Source organism: Takifugu flavidus, chromosome 4, assembly GCF_003711565.1.
Source record: "Takifugu flavidus isolate HTHZ2018 chromosome 4, ASM371156v2, whole genome shotgun sequence".
NCBI classification, from domain to species: Eukaryota; Metazoa; Chordata; class Actinopteri; order Tetraodontiformes; family Tetraodontidae; genus Takifugu; species Takifugu flavidus.
In genome coordinates, this window is record NC_079523.1 from 3,464,981 (window position 1) to 3,488,887 (window position 23,907).

Here is a 23,907-nt window from a genome sequence, read left to right on the forward strand (position 1 = left end):
GGTGGCAACAGCGAGACAGTACTTCATTCATCAGCTCACATACGTGCTATCGAAATGATTCCACAAATGAAGACAGCAGGTTTAAAGTATTCAAAGTAGGTCAAAGTGTGTGTGTTTGAGTTTGGTGTTAGGAGGGTGTGTGATGTGAGTCTGCACCCACTCCTGGGACTGTAGCTGTCATAAAATCATCAAATATTTGCTCACACACTTGCAGTGACGTGATATATCAGAATTAATTGCACAGAAATGACCCAAGAGCTGTGCTTCTTTGATGCTTGATGCCATTCATCAATCAGTCAATCTTTACTTAGGTTAAATTAAACTTATTAACACAAAACAAGCCGTCATCACAGAACCCAAATCTAGTCATCCACGGACGGTCCTGAAAGTCTTCTGTGACCTTTCACCTGTCACCTGAGCCACTCTCGGCAGCTCTCACATCCACACCTGACACCGCTGTGCACGTGCTTGCGATTTTCTCTCCATTCTAGCATATTTCCCCACCTGTCAGTCTGAGGAGACCTGAGAGGAGATGAAAGAGGAATAAGTCAACGGTGATTGTTGAATTGTTGTTTATTTCTACCATTTCTGTTGTTGTCTGCTGTTGTCACGGTTACTATTACCGTATGTGGTCTTATGGGGTCCAATAAAAGCATGTGTTTGAGCGTAAACGCCACAGAAGGTCAACCTGCTCTGCTTGTTACTATCAAATAATAATAATAATAATAATAATAATAAAAAACATTTTCATAATTCCGCCTACACACTTTCACACATTCACTTGCTGCACAAACTTGGACGTTTGTCCAACAGAGCTGAAAATGCAGAATGGCAACGTCTAGGAGAGCCAACGGTTGGCAAAACCAGCATCGGCCTACAGTTAATGTTCCTCAACAAAACATGAGCATAAGCTCTGGAAAAGAGCTTTTCAAACATCAAATGTTGATGCTGGATAGCTGCTGACGATGAACCCAACAGCAGTTGTTTAGTTCCTGATAACTGTCTTCTACTCACATGTTGTGGAAAAGACAGCTTTGGTAGTCGTGACGCAGCAAAGGAAAGACAAAGGCCCGTCCCTCTAATTGCCTGGTGAAGGTGCAGCTGTCCACAGCTGTAATTCTCTCTCCTGGAAGCTCCGAGTGGTGCCAGTCATTAGGCTCCCATTACTGCGTCACATATGCTGAGGACAGACGCCTCGGCTGCAGCTCAGCCAATTCAAACGGAGAAATGATTGCTCAGGCACCTGTGTTTAGCCTCCGTTGTGCTTTTTTCCCTTTTTACATATATTTCAGGCCTTCACTAAAAAAACAACAAAAGGAATTCTGCTACAACTCTGGAGCAGGTTAGTTTGTATGCACTGTCATACACATCACACGCGTCAAGAGTGATTTATAACCAGCACGGCGAGCGCGGCACATTTGTGATTTAATTATGGGAGTGCATTTGTGTTTTCACGTTTTGGTTTCTGATTGTGGCGTTTTGGAGCCGAACGCTTGGATTAATCAAACAAAAGGGTGTCAGCAGGGCCAGCGTGACACAACGGCAACAAGCAAATAAATCAAACTGTACTTTATCAGCTGACTGCAGAGCTCACCTGCGGTTTTCTGCACGTTTCCACAGACGTGAAGGAGAGTTACCATTAGAATTTTGTGGAAGCCTGATAAAAATGCAAAGGAGGGAGCTGATAATTCACAGACCCCAGGTCAGATGTTATTAACGGTTCCTCCAATTAGGCAGATCAGGTGACCTGTGATGCCCCACTAGCAGAGAAACTTGATTCTTGAACCGGAGGAAAGGTGAAGAAGTAAAGTTTTGGCTCGCACGGTGAAGAACCGGTACCTAAATGTCTGGATTCAGCATTAATTAAGCACAGACAGGTGTGGCTTCCCCAAAAGATATGAGAGTGGGGCTCTTGAGTCTATAATTAATATGTGTCTGCAAAATGCTGAGGGGGGGCTCTCGAATCCCAAAAACCTTCAAAACAGCCATCTCTTTTTGAAAACTCCGTCATGTTGGGGTTTTTTGTAGATCTTTTACAGAAATCTACATGGTTGAACTGATTCTTTTTTGTTTTGGTGCTTTTTATAAAAATGTTAACATATAAAAAGAATTGTGTGGCAGCATGAAGCGATCTTCCAATACTCTGGCATTTATTATTAATAAAAGCCATCAGAACTTTCAGAACACTTCAGAAACCCTGCAGAAGTGTAGCTACGAGGGGCCCTCACTCCTCCACTAATACATTTGACTTTGACTCCCAGTGATTCTGCTGGTCGTGCCAGTGAACCAGCAAGCCTGCCAGTACAGAGAGCACAGATCAAAGCATTTCAGCCCCTCACATCAAAGCCAGCGTGACGGCCGACTGTCATTATCCCACGGAGAATGTTCCCTCAGACTTCTCTCATGTTCTGCTGATGTTCCGTTGCCCGCAATCTCATTTGGCCTCATTTGTATTCGAGGGGATTCTCTCACCCACGCGCCGGAGCTGAAAGATGCAACTGCGATACTCGTATGAATGGAAGATTCCGATGGGCCCGGAAATGACACGCATAATTCTCGGCGGCGTCGCTGACAGAACCAATTATGGACGTTGCGAAGAGAGAACAGTGGGTCTGTCAGAGCTGAAGGGGATTAGGTGAGTGGTGATGAATAAAATCAATGCAATCTATTCGCAGAACAAAGGCCAGAACTATCTATTTGCAGCATCGGCGACGGTATTTTGTGTCTCAAGACCAGCTGAAAGAAATAATTGATTCTAAAGTGGGGGTAGGAGCGCTCATCATGCGCACGTTTCCTGCAGTCCGTTGGTCATTGACTTTGGTGAAAGCTTTAGCGCCCGCATCCGGCGGCGTGCAGGAGGCGTTCGGGGGAAAGCATTGAGAAGAGGCAGAACTCGACTGTGAGACAGCATGTGGCACCTCTACAAAGCACTTACCTTAAGTGTTAGTCGGAGCGGAGATTGGTTTCCAACCTGCCAAAGAACACTTCACGCCATAAAGACAGCCTAATGTCTTTCAGTCCTTCTCATCTAAAAATAATACAGAACCAACCGCTGTGGCGCAGTGGTGGAGGTGGCAAATTATGGGATTGCGAGGGAACCGGTGATCCAAATACCAGCTCAGGAGTACATAGCCAAGTACCTGCAGTTTACTCTTTACAGTAGCCGACACTGGTGCAGTCGTGCTCGACCCTTTTCTGAGACTCTTGATGTTAATGCGCCCAATGAACTGCACACATACACGCACACACACACATTTTGTCCGACGGCCCTCGAGAGGACAGTTTGTGTGAGAGAGGCGGAGAAGCAGCCTCATCACCGCAGCAGGTGTTAGAGTGCCTGGATCTGCAGCTTCTCTCCAGCCTTAATAACGCTGATTAAATTTTAATACGTGAACTATTGTGAGAAACGAGGTGACCCCAAGCGGACCCTGAGTGTTTGTGTGTGTGAGGAGGAGATAAGTTCCAGGGACCCACAAAGCTGTATGTATATTTTTGGGCTCACACCATGTTTTTTTGTCTTTTTATTGCTCAAGAGTTGTGAATAATTTAAAAGGATTTAGTACAACTTTGCGGCATTGATAATAATAATAATAAAAAAAAGTTTTTGCAATTTGATTTCCCACACATTTGCTTTTCATCGCTCCCATTTTCATTCATTTCCTCGCCCACATTTCACAGAACTGCTGCACTACAACAATAACTGCAGCAACTCATCCACCTCCACAGGCAGAAACATCTGTTTTACTTCATCCTGAAGCTTTTTTTCCTCCAAAAAATATGCTCTCGTTTCAGGTCATTAATGCATTCACGTCCCAGTTTCTGCCGTGAAGAGCACTTCTTCCCTCTCTTCATGTTACCATCTCCAGCTAAAGCTGCTGAGGGAGGAATGATGGGAAATGTCTAACATCATGTGACGCAGAGAGAAAACATCTCCCTAAACTTTAGGTAGTGGACTCATGGTGCAGATGCAGGTCCCTCTCCTCTAATAAATTACACTCCTGATTAAAAATTTTTTTTGAGGATTTAATTTATGGCTCCACTTTAACTTTTCCACAGAGAATAATTAGCGTCAACGCAATGTCTGGTGCGTTATATAGCCCCGTCAAAACTGCTGAGACTGAGGGAGGTGCGATGTGAGCTGTGAGGGAAATTAGAGCAAACTGCCGTTCGAGAACTCTCGAGGGGGTTCTGCACTGTACAAGAAGCCTTCATATATGTCCCAGATCTATATAGGAACCTATCAGATGGTAAAACTGGTTCTCGGCAGCAAGAAGTTGCAAATTTCCCCATTTATGGGGCGAATAAAGGATTATCTTATTTTATATCATCTAGGACTTTAATTCCCGCCCCATTCTGGACAAATGAGTCCAGGAATCCCACATTCCCTGTGCACTTTGGAGCAGAATCCTTATGTTGTAGCCCTCAGCCCCAGTTTTGCCCCTGCCAATTTCATCTTCCCCTTATTAAAGGTTAGATTTGTATTGTTAACCCTCAGCATGTTTCATTGGTTCCCGCTGCTTTAATTTAACTCGGTGAACTTTCACCCAGGCTTGTTTGCAGTCACAGTTGACCCCACTTGACCCCACCTCAGAATCCATTTCTGTGTAGGTTTTTTCCTCAATCAGAGTAATAATAACTGCATTCTCTACTCTGTAGAGATCTTATTTTATAGATCTGGCCTCCTTCATTTAGTGTCAGTCCTGAAGATTCTCCTGGTTGATGGCTTAAAACACATCTGTCTGAAAGGTGTTCACATTCTCCAGATCATCAATTATTCAGTGGCTCGGATGCCAACTGTCAGTGTGCGTTATGTTGAAGATGCACACGTGTGAACTGCATTAACCAGGTCAGAAATAAACCATAAGGAATGATGTACGGCAAAAGGAATCAGCAGGGGTGCTGGAGCTAGCCAGTGAAAGGCATAGACACCATTCTGGGTTGCGAATTTGGCAAGTTTGGTGAGCTGAGGTCTGAAAATAAGGTGAGAGAAAACAGAAAAATACCCACAGATTTCCACTAATATCTGTCAGCTTTGTACCAGATGCAGCTGGAGGACAGGACACATCCTTCAATTGGACACAACAGTACGATCAGGTCAGAAAACCTGAGATCTAAACAGGGAATCAAGGCCAAGGCCTGAAAAGCAGACAGTGACATGACTCAGATGCTAAAGCAGGATGTGTCCTCTCAGCTGGGCCAGTATGCCAAAAGGTTCCGGACTACATCAGACATGTCAGCTCGGCTTTGTTTTTCACTCTCCCTGCAAAGATTCTCAAGTGGTCTGGCCAAATGAGAACACGCCCACTCATTTACCTGCTGCAAAATGGCAGAGAAGATAGTGAGGAAACAGCGTCATTGAGCCAAACATGACCACGCACCTGGAAACTGATGCATTTATGGTGAGATGGAGGCATTGTTGCATATATATAAACCTAATATCCAACAGGTTTGTAAGACAATGCTCCGTTTAGATCCAGGAGGCCAGTAAATGCTCCAGGTTCCTCCCCACGCTGAACAAAACTCACACCAGTACCCAACTCTGCAGCCATCTTATTTTACAACTCCCGCCTTCTTCATTTAGCGTCTGTGCTGATAATAACCTGCTGTCAAATGCAGGTAGAGTATCCTGTAATGATGGGTATTAACCCGGGGGAGAGTGGCTATCATCAGACCTCGGAGGCTTCAGCGAGGTGCATGTGCATGGCGACAGTGCGACAGCAGCAAATAAAACCCATCAGGGAGCCTCCTCCCCTGTAGAAATCCAATTCACTCGACATCTGTTGTAGAGGGATTGTAAGAGTTTTGGGAGCTGGCAGAGATGTCAACGGGACAAGAGCGTTTAAATGTAGCATCCACGTTTGCTCGAGGAGCTACAACCCATCTATTATTTATCGCGCAGCTTCAGAAGTCATTACTCTGCCATCCATGTCAGCCCAACACCAAGCACGATGCTAACAAGCTCCCCAAATCAGGCAGCTATTCAGATTATCCTTCCTTCATAATCCTTACGGATTACAAGACAATGGCAGTCTTACGCACAGTTTACCCCCTTGTTTTTCTTTTCCTGGTCTTTCTTTCCCCCCTTTAATTCACACACACAAACACTCTGACAATACAAAGCAGTGAACCTGGGAGAAAACACATTGATCCACTGTTTTCCCTTAATTATTTCTTCTTCACAAACTCTTCCATCTGCCCTCGGCATCTAAACTCTGCCTGTCAGTCAGCAGAGGCTGGCACAGGCATAGCTATACACACACAAAGACACACACACATGAAGGTGCAGGGTTGTCAAGCAGGGATTCACCATTTACCTGGAACCTGACCATGTTTAGAATCCCATCTTTTTCGTCTTTGCCCCAGAAACATGCACTGCTGGTCACCAGTAACACATGAATCTCATCCCCAGTGTCTGTTTATTTATTAATTTATCTATTTTCGACTCGGAGCAGAGCGCTGTGGCAGTGAGCTTCTCTGAACATCAGAAAGAGCATCAATAATGCACACACAGCTTGTTATAGCTCAAAACTGGCTACGCTTCGATGGCTCACCAACGAGGCTCAAGATCAGAAATAAGAGGTGTGTGTGTGTGAGCGAGAGAGAGAGAGTGAGAGAGAGAGAGAAGAGAGCGTGTGTGTGTGTGCGTGCGTGCATGTGTATGTGTGAAAGAGGGGGCGTTGGAATCATTAACTTTAAAACCTTTCCTAATGCAGAGTGGAGAGCCTGCTTGTTCTCATTCTCCACCCCTGTGGGCAGATTTATGTTGGTGGAGACAGATTTTTTTTCTTCTTGAATGGCTGAAAAACAGAACCCCCCCCCCCCCCCCCCCCACACACACACACACACACACACACACACACAAAAGGTTGAAGACTAAGAAGATGCAAACACAATGAAAAACATCAAGTAAAGCTCAATTTGATGTCCAGAGTGTTTTGTCCAGAGTGATGTATGAATCATGTATAGCCTGTATGCATGTAGGGTTATTTGGCTTTGGTTTGGATTTAATGGCACATATCTGACAAAGATCAGTGTGATAACAAAGTTCTCAAGCAGTCCATACATTTAGGAAACGCTGTGGGTGCTTTAATATAAGGGCGCATCAACAGAGAATCTTACTGAAAGACTGAACTTAATCAGTCACTCCAAATGCCCACACCCAAAACCTGCAGCTCTGCTTTTATATCTAACAGCTGAATTCCTAAATTCATAGAAAGACACGCGCAGGCACAACTTTCCCATCCGCGATCCTTCACGCCGAACTTTCATGACGCGCTCCCGGGTCTCACCTGCAGGAGACGGTGATTTCTACTTTGGTGGCGGGGATGTTCCCGGTGATCGGGTCGAAGTCGTACACCGATGACATGTCCTCCAGCTTGTCCATAACGTCTCCCTCCATCTCCATGGCCAGATCCTGCGGTGGCGCGGTTCTGATCCGGGATCCGCACAGCCTGGCTCTGACCGAGCGCGCTGAGTCTCCGGCGACTCCGGGGACCAGATCAGAGACCAGCTGGCCTCCGGTGCGTCCGGGTGAGGCAGCCACCTCACCAATGTTGAAGCGGGACAGAATGGAGAGAGGTACGGGAGTGGATGGACGGCGGCAGAGGCGCGGAGACGCACTTGGTCAACTGTCCATGGAGCGTGAGAGATGTCAGAGCCTGGACAGGATGAGCAAATGCTGTTGCGCCCTCGCCGACCCGCTGCGCGCGTGGAGAGTTGGGCTCCTCTCCGGTCTCCGCTCTGCGCTCGCAGCAGAACGTGAGAAGAGAAAAGGCTACATACTCTCAAACACACCCATCCTCCTCCCACTCAGAATCACATTCATGTGCGGGTAACCCTGCCCATGCGCCCCCCCCACCACCACCCAGCTCCCCCGGTGCCGTTACCGCCCGTCAGCAGCTTCTGCGCTGGTATCACGATGTGTGAGGCGCTGATCCTATTTAACATCCTGGGTATTTCGGGAATATCAGCAGGAAAATCTTCACTTACAAGTAAAAGGATGACTAATACATCGGAAGTCCTCTAATTTTATTATCTTAAAGGAGAAGAGTAAAAGACAGACCCACGGCAGATGAAGTGTGAGGGCTTATAAATGGGAGAAATTCAGCACCACCACCGTGGACAGCTCCCAGAGAAACCAATAATCCCCCAAAAGTCAACAAAAGCCCATTTAACCTTTGATGCTTGCAGAGAAATAACTGTATAATCACGCTAAATCAACTAGGACCTAGAGTTCAGATGCAGAGTGTGTTTATTAGTCTCAAACTGTGTCCATGGTGACTAATGTAAAAACCAGGCAGGAATTACACCGAAACGTAGTGACCATCATTCATCATTAGCCTGTTTCTGCAGCTCAGTCCTTCCCTGTAAACACCACTATAATGATTATGATAAATAAATACAACACCGCATCCCCATTTACAGTAATGAATAAAACACACATAATCCCTTGTGAATGAACCCACATCCAGCTGCTGTGGTGCCGTTGTTGGATCAGCAAACACGCAGAGCATCACAGTTCACTATTTCCATCTGTCTGTCAGTCCTTCCCTAATCTCACTGACAGAAACACGCAGCTATGAATTGTTTTACTTTCTATACAGCACCTGTAGTGTCTGGATTCCGGAAATCAATTTATACCAGCACAGGGCGCTTCTGCCCACACAACCCTCCGGTTAAGGATTAGGAACCAACACACACTTACACGCACTACACACAATCGTTCTTTAAAACATGTGCAGTTTGACAGCAACAAATGACTTCCTCACATGCTAGCGAACGACCCGTAAACAGAGATTAAGAGGCGCATTTGCATCCGCGCTGGTCTGGCTCCAGGATGATTCATGTATTTTAAGGACTCAGTGTTTAGTGTGGGCGGAGCACATTATTGCAGATGTTCCAGGGAGTGGGCCGAACAGGAGCGGAGCCAGAGGAAGAAGATACAGAGGGAGGGAAAAAACGTGAGGAAGGGGAGAGAAAATAACTCAACACAACTGCTATTTTATCCTGAGCGGCAACCTGTGGGATCACAAACTGGGAATCCAAACACGAAATGTTCTGATGACTTTATTAATCATGCAGCGGCGTTCACAGCTCCCTGTAACAGGCAGATGTGTTTGAGTACAAACAGCTCTCCAGTCAACAGTTGTTAATTTACAATAATTAAAACGGAAAAAAAATAAGCCACTCTGGTGAGCCACAGAATCAGTCCTGTTAAAACCCTAACCAGGATATTTCATATGGCGTCTTTCTTTTCTTTTCTTTTTTATTTTTAGAAGGTGTGTTCCTGCTGAATGATCAAACACGTCTGTTATTACTGTCTAACGGTGATGAAGCCGGAGGTGGTCAAAGCTTTGTGCTGCTGGTCACATTAATAACACCGTGGGGGATTTCAATTGTCCCTTTTTCCTCCTTCTCTGTCCTAATCTCTCCGCTTCCCGCAGATTCTTCAGCGCTAATTACTGTGTTTATGCTCCCTTACGTCACCCCGTCCAAAAATATCGTCTTTCTGGGGGCAATTATGCAAAAACAGTTAAATGTCTTGTCAAATGACTGAAGCTACTTAATGAAAGAGATGTGAATTTGAGTTTTCATACCGGGTGTTGCTTTTGCCATTTCAATTTTTTAGAAAATAAGGAAATCCAACATCCTTCTCACTTTGACATAGGAAGTGAGTGGAAAGACTCAATAATTGATATTTTCATGCTTCCTGTGATGCTTCTTTGCTGTCAGATAATTGTGTTGTTAAACAGATTTTTATGGCCTGTTGTGGACATGATTCCCACCTTCAGAGCAGTTTAACTCAGGGCCTCCTGCGGTGCAGCAAAGCATCTTCTATTTAACTTAATGAAGGTTTCCACTTATCGTAATCGCGGCTCCACATCAGGGCTGTGAGTCTGCAGCATCACAAACGAGGGTCTGAGTTTTTAATCGGCTCAGTCGGGTCTCATTTTGCTCCCTCCAGATATTCATCTGATGTTTTCCACACATTTTTCAATGAATTATACAAATGAAGAAAAAAAATCCCCGTTTATCCCAGCAGGCTGAGACAGGTTTAACAAGAAGCAACCAGGTAACTCATTTGGAAGCACCAGCAACATGAAAAGAAGGGACTTTGTTGTCATAGCGCAGCTTCAGTAAAGCCCAGTAAACTCTGACGGAGGCCGAGGCAGCGGCGTAAAAGGGCCACATGCTCCCTCCCACAGTCTAATCCAGCTTTGTAGCCTGTTGGGTAAACCCAGAGTCCAGCACCTCCCGTGGCGTTTAACATCGCCGGGAAGCCTTTCTTGAACGATTGCAAAACCAAAGACAAAAGAGTCCGAGTGTGAGCAACAGTCGCGCAGAACTGCAACGCCGCGACAGCCATAGGAGGCCGAGCGAAGAAGGAGCGGCGCCGTTCTGCCTCCGGCTGCAGCAGAGGACGGGATTCAACGAGCAGCGAGATGGATTAGGGGCCCGAAACAACAATAGCAGCTGTAATCACAAACTCTTTGATTCATTGTTGCATTTTGCCACCGGGGAAACGTTGACCACCCACTCATTTGGTGGAGCTGATGGTTTTCAATATCAGAGCAGATGTTTAATACATCTCGGGGTATCTGCTCTCCTCCAGGTGCCCGATTCTGAAGACCGCTCACACCCAACTGAACACAAACGTAGTTGATCCAGGACAAATATGTAGCACAGGACAAACATAGAATCTCCTTATCTCATCCCTCAGGGTCAACAGGAGCCAATATGGGAATCACAGCACCAGAAGACTCATGTAGATATGTCACATCAGCATAGGACACATGGGAGGAACAGTTGGAGCATTTTAGCTAGCTCAGTCAAACCTGGGAGCCATAATAGTAAAGAAAATGTTCAAATAGAAAAGAGCTTTGAGATGAAAATTAGCCCAAACAGGTCTTTCAACTAAAGGCTGTGAAAATGAAGAAGACATTGAATCATAAATATGGGAGGACAGAGGCTGCAGCTTCTTTAGCAGAGCAATGGCTGGAGGAGCTGGGGAGGACGAGAGGAGGGGGAGGAGCAGGAGGAGGAGGAGGAGGAGAGACACTTCATTCAGGAGAGTGAAGGTGGAAGACACAAATGTGACCTGGGCCACCAGCAGCAGGGACAAACTGGGACAAGATGGAAATGGGATTGTTGAGGGGGTTGTTCTGCTGGAGGGGAGGAGAAAAGCTTTCCACAGGCTTCTTTAAAAGCCGCGGTTCAAAGACCTGCATCGAGTATCGGGGTGCATTAGTGCCAGGCATCATGGGTAATCCTAAACATTCTGGAAAAAACACCCCTGACGAATGGCACGAACAAGTGAGACCAGTATGAGCAATGGGACCCGAAATGACGGGATAGTGTCGTGGGGTTATGGGTTATTCTCTCATCTCTAGATTGCTCCCGTATCCTAAAATAACCTTTACTAACATATTTCTTCACGTGGGTTGTTTTTTTGTACGTTTCTTCCCTCCAATTCGCGCTCCAAATGATCGAGTATCTCGGTGGTTTTGTTTCTGCTCTCACTAGAAAGTGAATATTTTCACTTTTTACTGACATTTGCTTTAGACTTTTGTATAAGCAGAGTCGTGAGGACATACGGTTCCACTTTTAATCATATTTATCAAGGAGACTTCTTCAGGAGCTTCTGGGGAGTAAAAATCCCCTTTTCTCAGCGCTGGTATTTACCTCTTGTTGATGGTGTGAAGGCTTCCACCCATACTGAGGCGTTGGAGGTCGTGGGTAATGTTTAACAGGACAGCCGTGATGACGGATCAAAAGTCCACATATGCTTCCTTGTCAGATCGACCTTCACACTTCAGTCTGGGAGACTCCAGAAGACACGTCCTGGTGAGTGTGACTGAGAAGCAAATAGCCCGACACTTCAGAGAGGCTTTCTGACAACTTTCCACGTTCCCAAGCTTTCCAGTGTGTGCACGTTCCCTGGCCCTCATGGTGGAGCTGGCCTTCTACCCGGCGGTGGCGCTCATCTATTTTTTTGGAGTGATGAGCGCCTCCAAGGAGGATCGCGTGGAGCTGGACGACCGGGCGTCCATTAACGTCTTCTTGCTGTTTGTGCTGGCGCAGCCGCTGTGCCTGGTGCTCGGGGGCTACACGGGCATGGCAACGTACCTCCTCACAGCTCTGGTCTCCTACAACTTCCTGCCGTGGAAGCCGACAGAGCAGCCCAAAAAGGGAGAACAGTCAAAGAAAAAGAAGTGAGGACAGAACAAAGAGGAGACAGAGGTGAAGAAGGGCTGAGAACAAAATTATTTGTAAAGAGAATGATTCATTGCGTGACCCTTATCAGCGTTCTCGGTGTAAATTTTTGTGTTTTTCTTCTATTACAATCCTTTTATAGACTGTTTGAGATGGAAATTGATAACTTGGTGGTCATATCTGGGATGGAAGAGCTACAAAACAGAAGAAAACAAAGATAAAACCTAAAAGAAAACGGCTGATAAAATAGAACCAGAGTGCAGTTTAGCAACAGCTTCATACACTGTAAAAAATGAATCGTTTGGTTTTTCTGGAAAATACGCACACCTGAGCATTCCAAAAGTGTCAGGTTTATTAAACTTACAAACACACAAGGAAGTGTATTTCTGATGATTCAAATCAAACTCAGTGCTCCTTTTCACAAATGCTCCCCCCGTCTCTCACCGCTTTTTAATACAGCCCTCGAATTTTTTAAATGGTGCAGCATCTATTTTATGTGGAATCACGTTCTCCAGCAACCTTATTATAGCTCTGAGCAGAAAAAAACTGTTATTAGGACTCTTTGTAACCTGGAAGGTCAAAGGTCATGCCCCAAAGGTTAAATTGTTCTCTGATGAACCAGTGAGGGCACACAGATAGATAGATAGATAGATAGATAGATAGATAGATAGATAGATAGATAGATAGATAGATAGATAGATAGATAGATAGATAGATAGATAGATAGATAGATAGATAGATAGATAGATAGATAGATATTGTGCCTGTGTGTCCCTCTGATGTGACGCAGTGCTGAGACGCTGTATAATGGGATTAGACTGTGCACTCTGCTGATAGACGTGCACTTTGTTCAGGTGCCACGTGCATCGTGGAAATGGTAGAAATTCCACCACTTCCTTCACTATTAGCATCTCCTTTCATGTACTCTGAAGTCATTTTTGCACTTCCGCCTTCTCAGATGCCCCCCATATAAAAGCTTGTTTCTCTTTAGCTTAGCGCTAAACTTGTCTTTTTAAATGTCCTCCTGGTTTTTCTCCTACACGTGCACGATCAAATGTGCAGCGTTTTCACCTTCTCCCTCCCCTCAGCTGCTCCAACTTCTGTTATTTCAGATTTACCTGCAGTTTAAAATGAAGATGAATGAGGAATTCATGCCTGTTGCTAAGTTTCAAGGCCCAATTAATTCACTTGATATTAGATGTGATAAGAAGTAAATGTTTTGCTCTCAGCTTGTTAGAAAAGGCTTGGAACTAATTAGAAAGCAGGATTCAGGCATGTGAAACTTAATGCAGCTGTTTAAAACATCTGTCCTGGGTGGAGCAGAGGCCCCAGGACCAGCAGCATGGTGGGAATATTACATTAACTTCAGATCTGATCAGCAGCTGCTCAGACTCCAGCTGAATTGACTTAAACGATCATTAAAATAAACTCTCATTCCTATGAAGGGGGGGGGGTAGCTCAGTCTCTGGGGGCTAAGCTGAGAAGTGGAGGGTTCTCGGTTCGAGCCCCAGGGTCGACAGAACACCTTGCTGAGGTACCTGTAAGCAAGGCACCGAACCCACAAATGCTCACATAGGGCCCTGCTAAGAACCGCCAACTCATCCAGGGGGGGCCCCTGCCGTCACCCATATGTGCGCCCTCCCTGTGACCCCGAAAGGGATAAAGCGGTGAAGAAGAGGAGATGAGATTCCACTGAATAGAGTCATACATTCTGCTCCCCTCACAGGTCTGGATAATGTGCACGTGATACTTCAGGGGGGGGTTAGTGAATTTAAAACAGATCTTTAAACCCTCATGGTGATTGATGGAGCTGCCGATGCGTCCATAAGCGAGAACGAACTCTGCGGCGCAACGAAGGCAACATTCAAATGAAATTTGGGGGAGACTTTATTTTAGGCTGCGGTCTGATGGATAAGGTACAGGTGGGTGGTGACGGGGGCCTGGGAAAGTTTGGGCGTGACCGGCATCTCCAAACGGCTCTCGCCTCCGCGGAGGCGTTAATGGTCACCATACATCAACGGTGCTTGTGTCTGCTGTCGCCGCCGGGACGAGCGCCGCCCTGACGCGACTTAATGATCGGAGTTTCCAAAGGAAATGAAGACGTATGAGGTCCGACTGGGCGTCTCTCGCCCTCCAGTACGTAAACAGATGAATACGGATGGAGCAGAATAAAAGACATCCCCGTTCTCCCGTCACCCGACTAATCGTGACCTCTTCGTTAAACTCTAATGCATTTCAGTTTCAACGGACAGACGAAGAAAAATGCATCTTTTTTTGAAATTCATTTATTCCCTCGAGGCAAAGCTCATTAAATAATTACTTACAGTATATACAGTAAGAAATCTTACATGGCTTGGTCACATGCACATTTTCAAATAATATAAAAACCCAAAACCATATTTACACATGTACACTTCTGGAAGAGAGGGAGGAGCCTGTGCAGTAAAAGGCACACGTGACCTCTGACCCTGCATCTGAAACCACAAAGGGAGATATTTCTGGCGGTTGCATGGCTTATTGAGCTCTACACCCAAACCTTCTCAAGCAGCTGCAACCATGTTGGTGTAGGTGCGATCCACCACTTTTGCAACAAAGCCGTAAGGCGCCGCTGACCCCACCCGGGCGTCTTTTCGGAGTGATACAGCGGGCGGAGAAGTCATCCGCGTTATCGCAGAACACGCAGCAGGGCCTGCCACCCCCGGGGGCCATGGTTACGCAGTGAGGCCTGCAGGCGGAGGCACGTGGCTGAACAGAGGTTTACACTGGGCCTTAAATGCTAAAAAGTCTGGATTGTTCTCCTGGCGTTGAAGCTGATCACTGATTAATGACACCTCAGTCAGATGGAACGTGAAAGGTCACTTGCGTCACTTTACAACAGCGTCTGCAACGGTGCGGCATTCAGGTGCCGGTCCGAAATGTGGCGGATGATTAATTTCTCATGCCCCGACAGCTTCATGCAGACAGGACACGCTGATATTTACCGCAGACATCAGAAGACGCAGGCTGAAAAATGACCCCGGGTGAGAATGTAGTGACCTTTTCCCAATCAAAAACACAAGAACGGAGAGCTAGCTTAGCACAAGGAAGCCAACGAAGACCGGGTTTACTCTCAATCAAGTATTTACAATTTCATTCTTTTTGGAGCTCACAATAAACGTGTTGTTTATTAGCCACTGCATCAATATTCCACAGCTGGAACCTTCACGCTGCCGATTTAACAGCTTTTCTGAGAGACGCCACAAAAGGTGTCGGCTGTTCCGCGGTGGAAAAATGTCAAGTGGCTCCTTTCAACACAGCCGCTGGGGGCACATGTGGTTTAGCCCAGACACAGAATCTTTTTTTTTTTTTAACCTGGGAATCCCGATTGATAACTAGAAAAAAGCACATGGAAAGATCAAATATTCCCGTCTGTGTGCTCATTTAGTACCTTTAGTGTGATCATAGGATCTCTGAGAGCGTTTCACTGGGTCCGATTGTTCCAGGAGAAATATGAAGGTTGGATGTTATCGCCTGTCTCTGATCTAATCTTCTGAATAGCAATATGATCTGTCTGGGCACATTAATATTAAAAGGAAGGCTCGGCTGCATGCAGACAGCCCGAGAAATGAAGATGGAGCTCTTATGCTTCTGCGGCACCAAGAAGCTGGAAGCAGAATCCTCAGGTAACAGCAGTAAAAGAGGCACGGACAGTTCTCCACCCCTCCAGTTTTATACTGTATTAACAGTTATTATTGTGGTTTCTAAAGCTACCGTAGGGCAGATGTTTACTTTTCAGTTAAACATCAGACTCGTTACCTAAAACTAGGTTAGAATTGCATCCAGGAAACAGAGTATTCACAGCAGAGTTCATTATCCAAAGTGCATGGAATCAAACTGCAGAGGAGTTCATTATCCCGCAGCCAAAACGTTAAAAATCCTCCCGCTCTGAAGGCGTGAGGAATGAGCCGCTGGATGAATGCAGAGGCTGTTACGGGGGTGTCCAGTCAGTTAATGGGCATCATCATCATCATCACCATCATCATCGCGGGGCTTCCGTCTGCAGATCTACGAGCATGGGCGCCACAGAGCGCCTGCAGCTCCAGCACCATGTGAACGGGGATGAGCTAAAGGCTTCAAATGAAGGCTGTGGGCCCTTTTTTTCCAGTTCAGTTCATTTTAAATCGCACCACCACAGGTGAGCGCGGATGAATCCACAGTAAAAGAAGAAGTTTGTGACGCCGCCGCAGGAGTGCGCGCCCCTAATGTCCATATTTTGTACCGATGACAACAGCTGTACAATTTCAAACACATTTCAAATAATTACAGAGGAGAAAATAAACATCAGTGCACATGTCGCGTTCAGCTTTGGCCCGATTGGGAAGAATAAAGATTAATGGAGAGGGGAAAAAGAGTGCCTCAACAAGCACAAGAAAAGTTTAATTCATATCAAACAAGGCTTTTGGTTGATACCCAAAGTCACAGGTCAAGTAATAAATGGGGTTTTTTTTCTACCTGAGTTTCTATTAAAAATATTCAAATCAAAAAGCTTTAGAACCAACCCCCCCCCCCCCCCGACAAAACCATGTGATTGCTTCTGAACGGCATTCCCAAAGAGTCGGGTTCTCGCTGTTGCTTTTGGGAAGGAGCTCCCATAAACACGTCAGAGCTGAATCTGTTCCGCTGCAAATGCTCCAAACCCAACGCGGAGCAGAACGCCAAGGCCATCAGGTGGGCTGGAGAACCGTGACATCCCTTTAAACCCCCCCGTCTGAGCCTGCCCCCTCATCGGATCTCTACGTGGAAGTTTTCTGCTTCTGAACGCAGCAGCAGCAGCAGCGGTGGGCGGAAAAATGTTGAGATTTTAATTAAAAGAAGAAGAAGAAGAAAAAAGTGACCTACTTTCGCCAGAGTTATCTTGCCTGCTGCAGCAAGATTTTCAAATTAAAACGGCATCCAGAGACGCTCAGTTGAAGGGAAGGAGGGCGGAAGGAGGACGGTCGGTCGGACAGGCTCGGTCGCCTTAGTGATGTGTGTCTGTAGAGGGAGGGGCTTGGAAGATGAGGCAACACTCAAGTGAAAACAACTCAAAGATGTCATCTTGGCGCGAGTACTTCCTTCTTATTCCTTCTTAACTAGCGGAGCAGATATTACAGTCCAGCCGGACTCCTCTGGGCTCTGCAGCCATTTTAGCTGTGCTGTACTTCTTTTTTTGCAAGGTCAGCAGCTTCACTCTGCTACTCAGGGGGCCCCAGAGCAAACATCTACAGAGATGAGAGGATCCTCCACATCTGAGACTCAAGGAAAAAAAAAAAAAGGTCAACCAGCAGATATCTGAGCGTGGAGACCCATAAGAACCCCCCCCCCCCCCCCTTCCCCCCTCCTCCCCCAGAACTGAGGTAATGAAGATAATACATTTTTAAAAAAAGGGTTGCTCGCCACCAAAATCTGTGGCTGTCAGTAGATGAGATGCCCCAGTGTTCAGAACATTCTGCCAAGGACAGATGATGTAGTACATGACCACTGTTCCACAGGGATGGAAGGAGAAACAGTCCAACGTCGACACGTCGGCAAGATGGTAGCCGACGTTCCCGAGGAGGATTTAAATTGTCAGATTTTTTGCCTCCGACTAGAACTTCCACCCCGGCTTTGCCCTCCGATTGCTTTGGAATCTGTCTCCGAACAGGCAGAGGACGGGTCAGCAGCTGAGGAGGCAGCGGTTCGCCCGCCGAGGTAAACACTTCAGCCGTCACCTCTTCCTCCACACCTTTGACAACCAGATCTTCACCGTCTTGTCGCTAGGGCGGATGAAAGAAAGGGAGAGACAGAGGGTGGGTGGCAGGGTGGGTGATGAGCAAAGGAAATCAAGGAAACACAACAAAGAGAGAAAATAAGAGAGGATCAATCACACAGCCTTCCCTTTCAAAACATCCCATTGTACATCAGACACGGCATAAAGAGGTTGACTTCAAAGTGCGCTTCACACACGCTTCATTACATCCTCCTTTATGCAGTCTCCAAAACACTCTCGCAGCGAGATGACATGTGTTAAAGACAGAACGACTTATGAATCCACAAAGATTGCCTTTGCTTTATGTCCAGAACCACACAGACGGAGCTTCTGTTCCTCTGTTGATACCAAACTGAATAAAAGTTTAATGAAAACGGACGAATCTGATCTGCTAAAAAGACCTTTGCAGATTTAGTCTCTTCAGGTCAGAGAAGCAGTTTAGATTTTTAAATTAAGATTTAGCGGCGGCTTCTTTCATGGACATTTCATAACAACAAAGACTCGTGTGGAGCAGGCTGGGAAATGACGCTCCCTCACCCACCTCTGCCCTCCGCCTGCAGCTGGAGCATTACCTCCTATCTTTCCAACACTGGACTCATTAATCCAAACACGAATGAATCAGAAATTACTTTGACTTCTATTTCCAGCAGTGTTAATAGCATCCCGCAGTAAATATTGATGATAACAGATCATAGCGGGAGCGTAAATTAGCATTCTGGAACTGCAGAAGCTAACGAGTAAAACTGGAAAGACAAAAGAAGCAATTGGAAAAATTCTAAAAGGAGAGAAAAAGAAAAGGAACAAGCACAAATGTACTGAGAGGAAGAACAAGAGGGGAGGAACTCAGGGGGGACACGGAGGTGGAAAATAGTGAAGAGAGTACCAGAGGAGAGGAGGGTTGGTGAGCAGACAGAGGCAATCACGGAAGGCTGGTGGCTCGGCCCTTAATGGCCAGCACCCGTCGAGGAAGACACGGAGTCAGACCTGGCACATAGCTCCAGAGCTTCACCCTACAGTCACTGGGGTTGACAAAGGTGGGGGGGAATGGGGGAATGGGGGAATGGGGGGGGGGGGGGGGTTACAGTCAGGAAAACCATTGAGAGACGATAAAGAATGAGATGATGGGAATGATCACATGACCAGGCAGAAGAAAGAGTGAGTAGAAAGTTAACTTCAGAATGAGAGGAGCTCAGAGTAAGAGCAACACACACACACACACACACACACACACGCACACACACACACACACACACACACACACACACACACACCACACACACACACACACACACACACCTGCAATGAAGCAGTGATGAACCATCATCTGAACTTTATTCTTAAGAGGTAACATGTTTGTTACATAGTTCATATTTACCACACTTTTGGACTTATTGTCTTTGAAAAGACAACTTTGTGACAGAATTGTTGCTTAAAAAGTGTCACATTGGCTGTCAGCAGTGGATATCAGGAAAAGAAGTGTACAAAACTTTAATTTCACTCTTATTTAATGGTGATCACCATCAGTGGTACTGTCCACATCATACCTGGATGCAGTGAAGATCTGTCTTGAGTTGGTACATATGGCGTTAATGGGGCTGTCGTGACCTCTGACCTCTCCTATAGGAGTAAAGTTGTCAACATTCCACACCTTCAGCATTCCAGCCCGACAGGCACTGAGCAGCATCGGACGGCCGGGAACATGAGCCAGCGCGCACACCCAGTCTTTATGGGCATTTGGGATTTGCTGTATAGACAAAGTTAGACAGGAAAAAAAGATGTTTTAATTATTCATAAACATGTGCCTGAAAAAACGCCTCCATATAGAAAGTCACAACTCAAATGCAGACGCCTGGTTGGTATGAGGCGACTGTCCTCGCCACCGCAGCACTGTGAATACATTAAAAAATCATCCATGAATAATTTACCAGAGATACGGGGTCAGCACGCCAAGCGTGCTACACTGGATGGTTTAGTTTCCGTATAAGTAAACTTCACAAGTTGTTTGCTGTATTAAAAGCTTAATCTTTTTGCCGTTTTCCGGCCACTCGTGCAGTTCACCTTAAAATCAATCAGCTTGCAGCAACAGAGTTCACCCGACAAAAAAGTCTCTCAAACTGGAGGCAGACGTGCGACCCGCCGCCAAGTGGCTCCGAAAGGTTCATTAGTGCTGCTGATTCAACCTTTAATGGCTTCGAACTTCTTCCTCTGCCAATTACACCAACAGTTAACAAGTGTCATCAAAGTTCTGCCCGTTATCCTGCAAACTTGGGAACTCCAGGTGGTCGATTTCAGGTTTCCCCACATCAACTCTATAATAATGATGCCCAAAACCGTGTCTGACCATCAGTTGGGCCACAAAGCAGCTTTTTGCTTCCTGTTTTCCTCCCAAACGGTCCGAGCTGAGAGTGAGCTGAATAATGCAAGCGCATCGCTCGCACGCCGCTTATAATTCATGACGTGCCACGGCATCGAGAGCAGATGTCACGCGCGATGCTTTGCGTGAGCCGCGGCCTGTGTTTAAAAGCGCAGGGTGACTCGGAAGCTCTCGGGAATTCCGGATTGACTTTCCTGCAGGGGCTCTTTTCGCTTATGAAAATGGCGAGCTGTTTCAACAAATTAACAAAGCGAACGCCCGTATAAACCATTAGTGCACGTGGACTCAAGTGCTCCCCGATGAGCCGAAGCTTTGGCAGCGTCGCTGTGGACGCACGACCAAAACTGAAGTCGCCGCGTTGTTAAAGTTTGCACCATTGCGGGAAAAACAAGCCTTAACAAGAGCAGGACCTGGAACGGACCCAAACACAGGCCGACCTGTTATCCCAGCAGGTCCCGACGCCTCCCTCAGTGGAACGGGCGCTCGTTCCTTCCTGCTCACCTGCAGCAGGAGCTCATTTATCCCCCGGATCCTCTTCTGTACTCTATTCCATGTATTCTGCATCATGCTGTGTGTGTGTGTGTGTGCGTTAATTGTGTGCAATTATGTCTTTTATTGTAGTATTTGGCTCTATGTATGCAGGGTTATTATACTGATGAAATGAACAGTTGACTTCTGATGGCCTGAATCTTCCTGTTTTGAAATTAAAATGAGACTTTTACCAGCTGTTAAGAGTTGGAATGCAGATTTCAGATATTTACAGGCATTTTCTATGCAAACCAGCGTCCATTAGCACAAACACGCAATACTCATTAAGCAGATTACTGCCGGAGATGTTCTCCTGTATTTCGAGGGGGGGGTCTGAACTCTTATCTGTCCTTCCCATTTCAATGCCTGTTCATAGCCAGAGGTGTTTTATAAGTGCAGTGTTGTATGAGCACATCTGAGGTGTTGCTGTTATGGCTCTAAAAGACGCCCCCAGATTTGAGAGTGGCTTCAAAGATGTACTGGATATTAGGACTAGTAAGAATTAATTCTGATCATTTCCCCCTGCAATAACTGTCTCATATCAGCTTATTATGCGTATCTTAGTAATAAAGTCCAATGAAATATCGAACATCAATACAGGCGCCACATATTCCAGAGTAGATGCCCACACAATTAAAAACACATTATTGGTGTCTAATTTGTCTCTTGCCGTATTAAAATTCCACTAAATTCCTCCATTTCCACAATTTTAATCTACGTCAATTGAAATGTAAATTCAAGAGATGTTATATTTTCATTTGACACAATGACGTCTCTCCTGCAGCGTTGCCATGGCCACGGTTCATTCATGCCGACATAACAGACACTAGCTTTAATATAATTAGCCACAACTCTTTTTTTTGAAGCATGAACAGGAAAGAAACAAAAAAATTGATCATAAATGGTAAAGAGCCCTGAAAAGGATTAAAAACTACTGAATTAACATGTCATGTCCAACATAATTTAGAGTGTGAAGTTACAGAGAGATAGAGAAAACTCCCATTCATTTAAAAGATAAAAGATCAGCAAATGTGCAGGCGGCTGAAGAACACAACATGCACCAACTGCACATCACTGAGTGTCTTGAGCCCAGCAAAGCACAAAATCCTTTAATGGAGGTATTCTGCAATTTATTCTTAAGTAAATATCAAGTGGGAACCATAACAACAGTTGTGAGAAAGGAGGAGCAAATTGCTTTACATCCGCGCACATATGGCTTGTGCATCTTAACAGCGGGCTCACAGCAGACCAGCCTCCTACGGTCGTCTGTAATACTCTATTAGACCCACAGCAACAATTTGAAGCCTTTACACAATTGCCAGAATACCGAGGTACATGGGCTGTTGCTGGCTGCTTCAGGAAGGAGGTTAAGGTCAAACAAAACCCCGATTAGAACTAATGCAAACAATAAAAGGACTTGATCTGCACAGTAATGAAGGCTGTGAGCCGGTGAGCCATCTCCATCTGCCCCCTGAGAGCATTAATGTGCTTTATTAACATGAAGAGGCGGCTGAAGACATGAGAGAGGGGGCAGAACGCACGCCGCCCCGCCGGGGCACCTGTGGCCGTGGTGCAACGCGGGACCCAATGCAAATGTTGACACAGCTTCCAGCTACATTACACACCACGACTCTCTGTTGACTTTGTCCCCGCAGCCGACAGGAGCGAGACGCGAGGGGAGCCGTCCACGAACCGGCTCTCAGCAGGGGGGCAAAGGCCGAGCGGTTGAAGTACCCCACGTGCACTCAAAAGCCATTAAACTTACTTCATTCATCAATGTGGCGACAGAAAACATGCCGCAAGTGGTACAGATGGCGGATATGGAGGTTCCTACGGTGTTTTAGCCAGCGTTTGGGCCGGGTCGATGTGCGTTTGTGTGCACGTGTCACATCATTCCTGCAGGTGCATATTGTTGCTGTAAAGGGACATCGCGGAGTGACGTTCTGCTCAAGAACCTGTTCCCCACACTAACGTCCCAGAGCCTTTTCATCCTGTTTCCACGGTGCACGACGCCACGGGCAGAACGAAGCCCGCTGGAGGTTTTAAACCTTGATGCAGGAGCTCTACATTCACATGAATAATAAATCTTTCGACTCTTCCTTACTTGGTGCCTTCTCTTCTAACACTTCCTTCTAGTTTGTACACATACATTTAAAACAAGCGAGCGTCCTTTAGCGGCGTAACAGAGACGCTCAGCGTTCGCTGCCTTATACACTATTAATATTCCTGCCGCCGTTGTTCGCGAGCTCGGAGTGAAGAGAGTTTAGACGCTGAGGGGCCATGTGGGAGAATATCTGAAAGAATCCAAAGGAACAACTCATCTACGATCTAAAACCAATGCGAGAAGCACAGAAAACACCTCACACACTGTCATATAAGACACAGCTGAGCTTCATGAAATCTCCCGCGGTCTCCAAATGCATCAGATAATTAAGCAAGAGCTCACGTCTCCTCCGTAACGTGAGATTATTAGATGATCTGAAGGGTGTAGTTAGATCCAATTGGAAATAATGGACACGATTAGGACTACTTCAATTTGATGTTTAATTTCATTTACAAAAAAAGTGATTTCCCTCCCCAGCTGCATGCACGCGTTGTGATGCTGCCAAGGTTTTCTAAGCCTTCAGGGAGGTCTGATAGACAGACCTGCAGAGAGCAATTTCCTCTGTCCTGATTCTTTCTTGCTGTTTGTTTGTTGGTCTTTGTTTCTAAATTGGCAAAGGAAAAACAAAGGCAACACTCTCACACACACATACACACACACACACAAACCTGAGTGAGCTCCTGCTGTTCCAGATCCCATTTTTTGATGCCGTTGTCTCTGGAGCCGCTGAACAGCACATCTCCCTGCACGGACAGGCACTCAATGCCGTCATAGTGTGGTGGCTCAAAGTTATGAGCTGGGCCTACATTACCCAGAGTTCCCTCTGCCACATCAAACACCTGGAGATAAAAGAACAGAATGGCAAATATTAAAAAATATTTTACTAAAGAACATAATAGACCTAAACAAACCTTTAAGTAG

At 46.0% G+C, this 23,907-nt stretch overlaps 2 protein-coding genes across 12 annotated transcripts in view; both read right to left on the bottom strand.

Annotated features, from left to right (window-relative positions):
• cpne5b (copine Vb) overlaps positions 1-7,855 on the bottom strand; it is a 58,309-nt gene extending 50,454 nt beyond the window's left edge. The window contains exon 1 of one of the 2 annotated variants that reach the window (XM_057029867.1): positions 7,290-7,855. In XM_057029867.1, the coding sequence (XP_056885847.1) occupies positions 7,290-7,405 (116 nt within the window). In that variant the 5' untranslated portion in view covers positions 7,406-7,855. The remainder of the gene's footprint in view (positions 1-7,289) is intronic. The other variant, XM_057029868.1, reaches the window with a different exon arrangement.
• Positions 7,856-15,286: 7,431 nt separating this feature from the next.
• The window catches only part of kif21b (kinesin family member 21B), a 36,154-nt gene continuing 27,533 nt past the window's right edge, over positions 15,287-23,907 (bottom strand). For 5 of the 10 annotated variants that reach the window (XM_057029855.1, XM_057029852.1, XM_057029856.1 and 2 more), the window contains 4 exons: positions 23,655-23,825; positions 19,525-19,724; positions 18,864-18,999; positions 15,287-17,987 (listed from right to left, as the gene is read on the bottom strand). In XM_057029855.1, coding sequence (XP_056885835.1) covers positions 18,900-18,999; positions 19,525-19,724; positions 23,655-23,825 — 471 coding nt within the window. In that variant the 3' untranslated portion in view covers positions 15,287-17,987; positions 18,864-18,899. The remainder of the gene's footprint in view (positions 17,988-18,863; positions 19,000-19,524; positions 19,725-23,654; positions 23,826-23,907) is intronic. The other 5 variants (XM_057029861.1, XM_057029860.1, XM_057029859.1 and 2 more) reach the window with 1 other exon arrangement.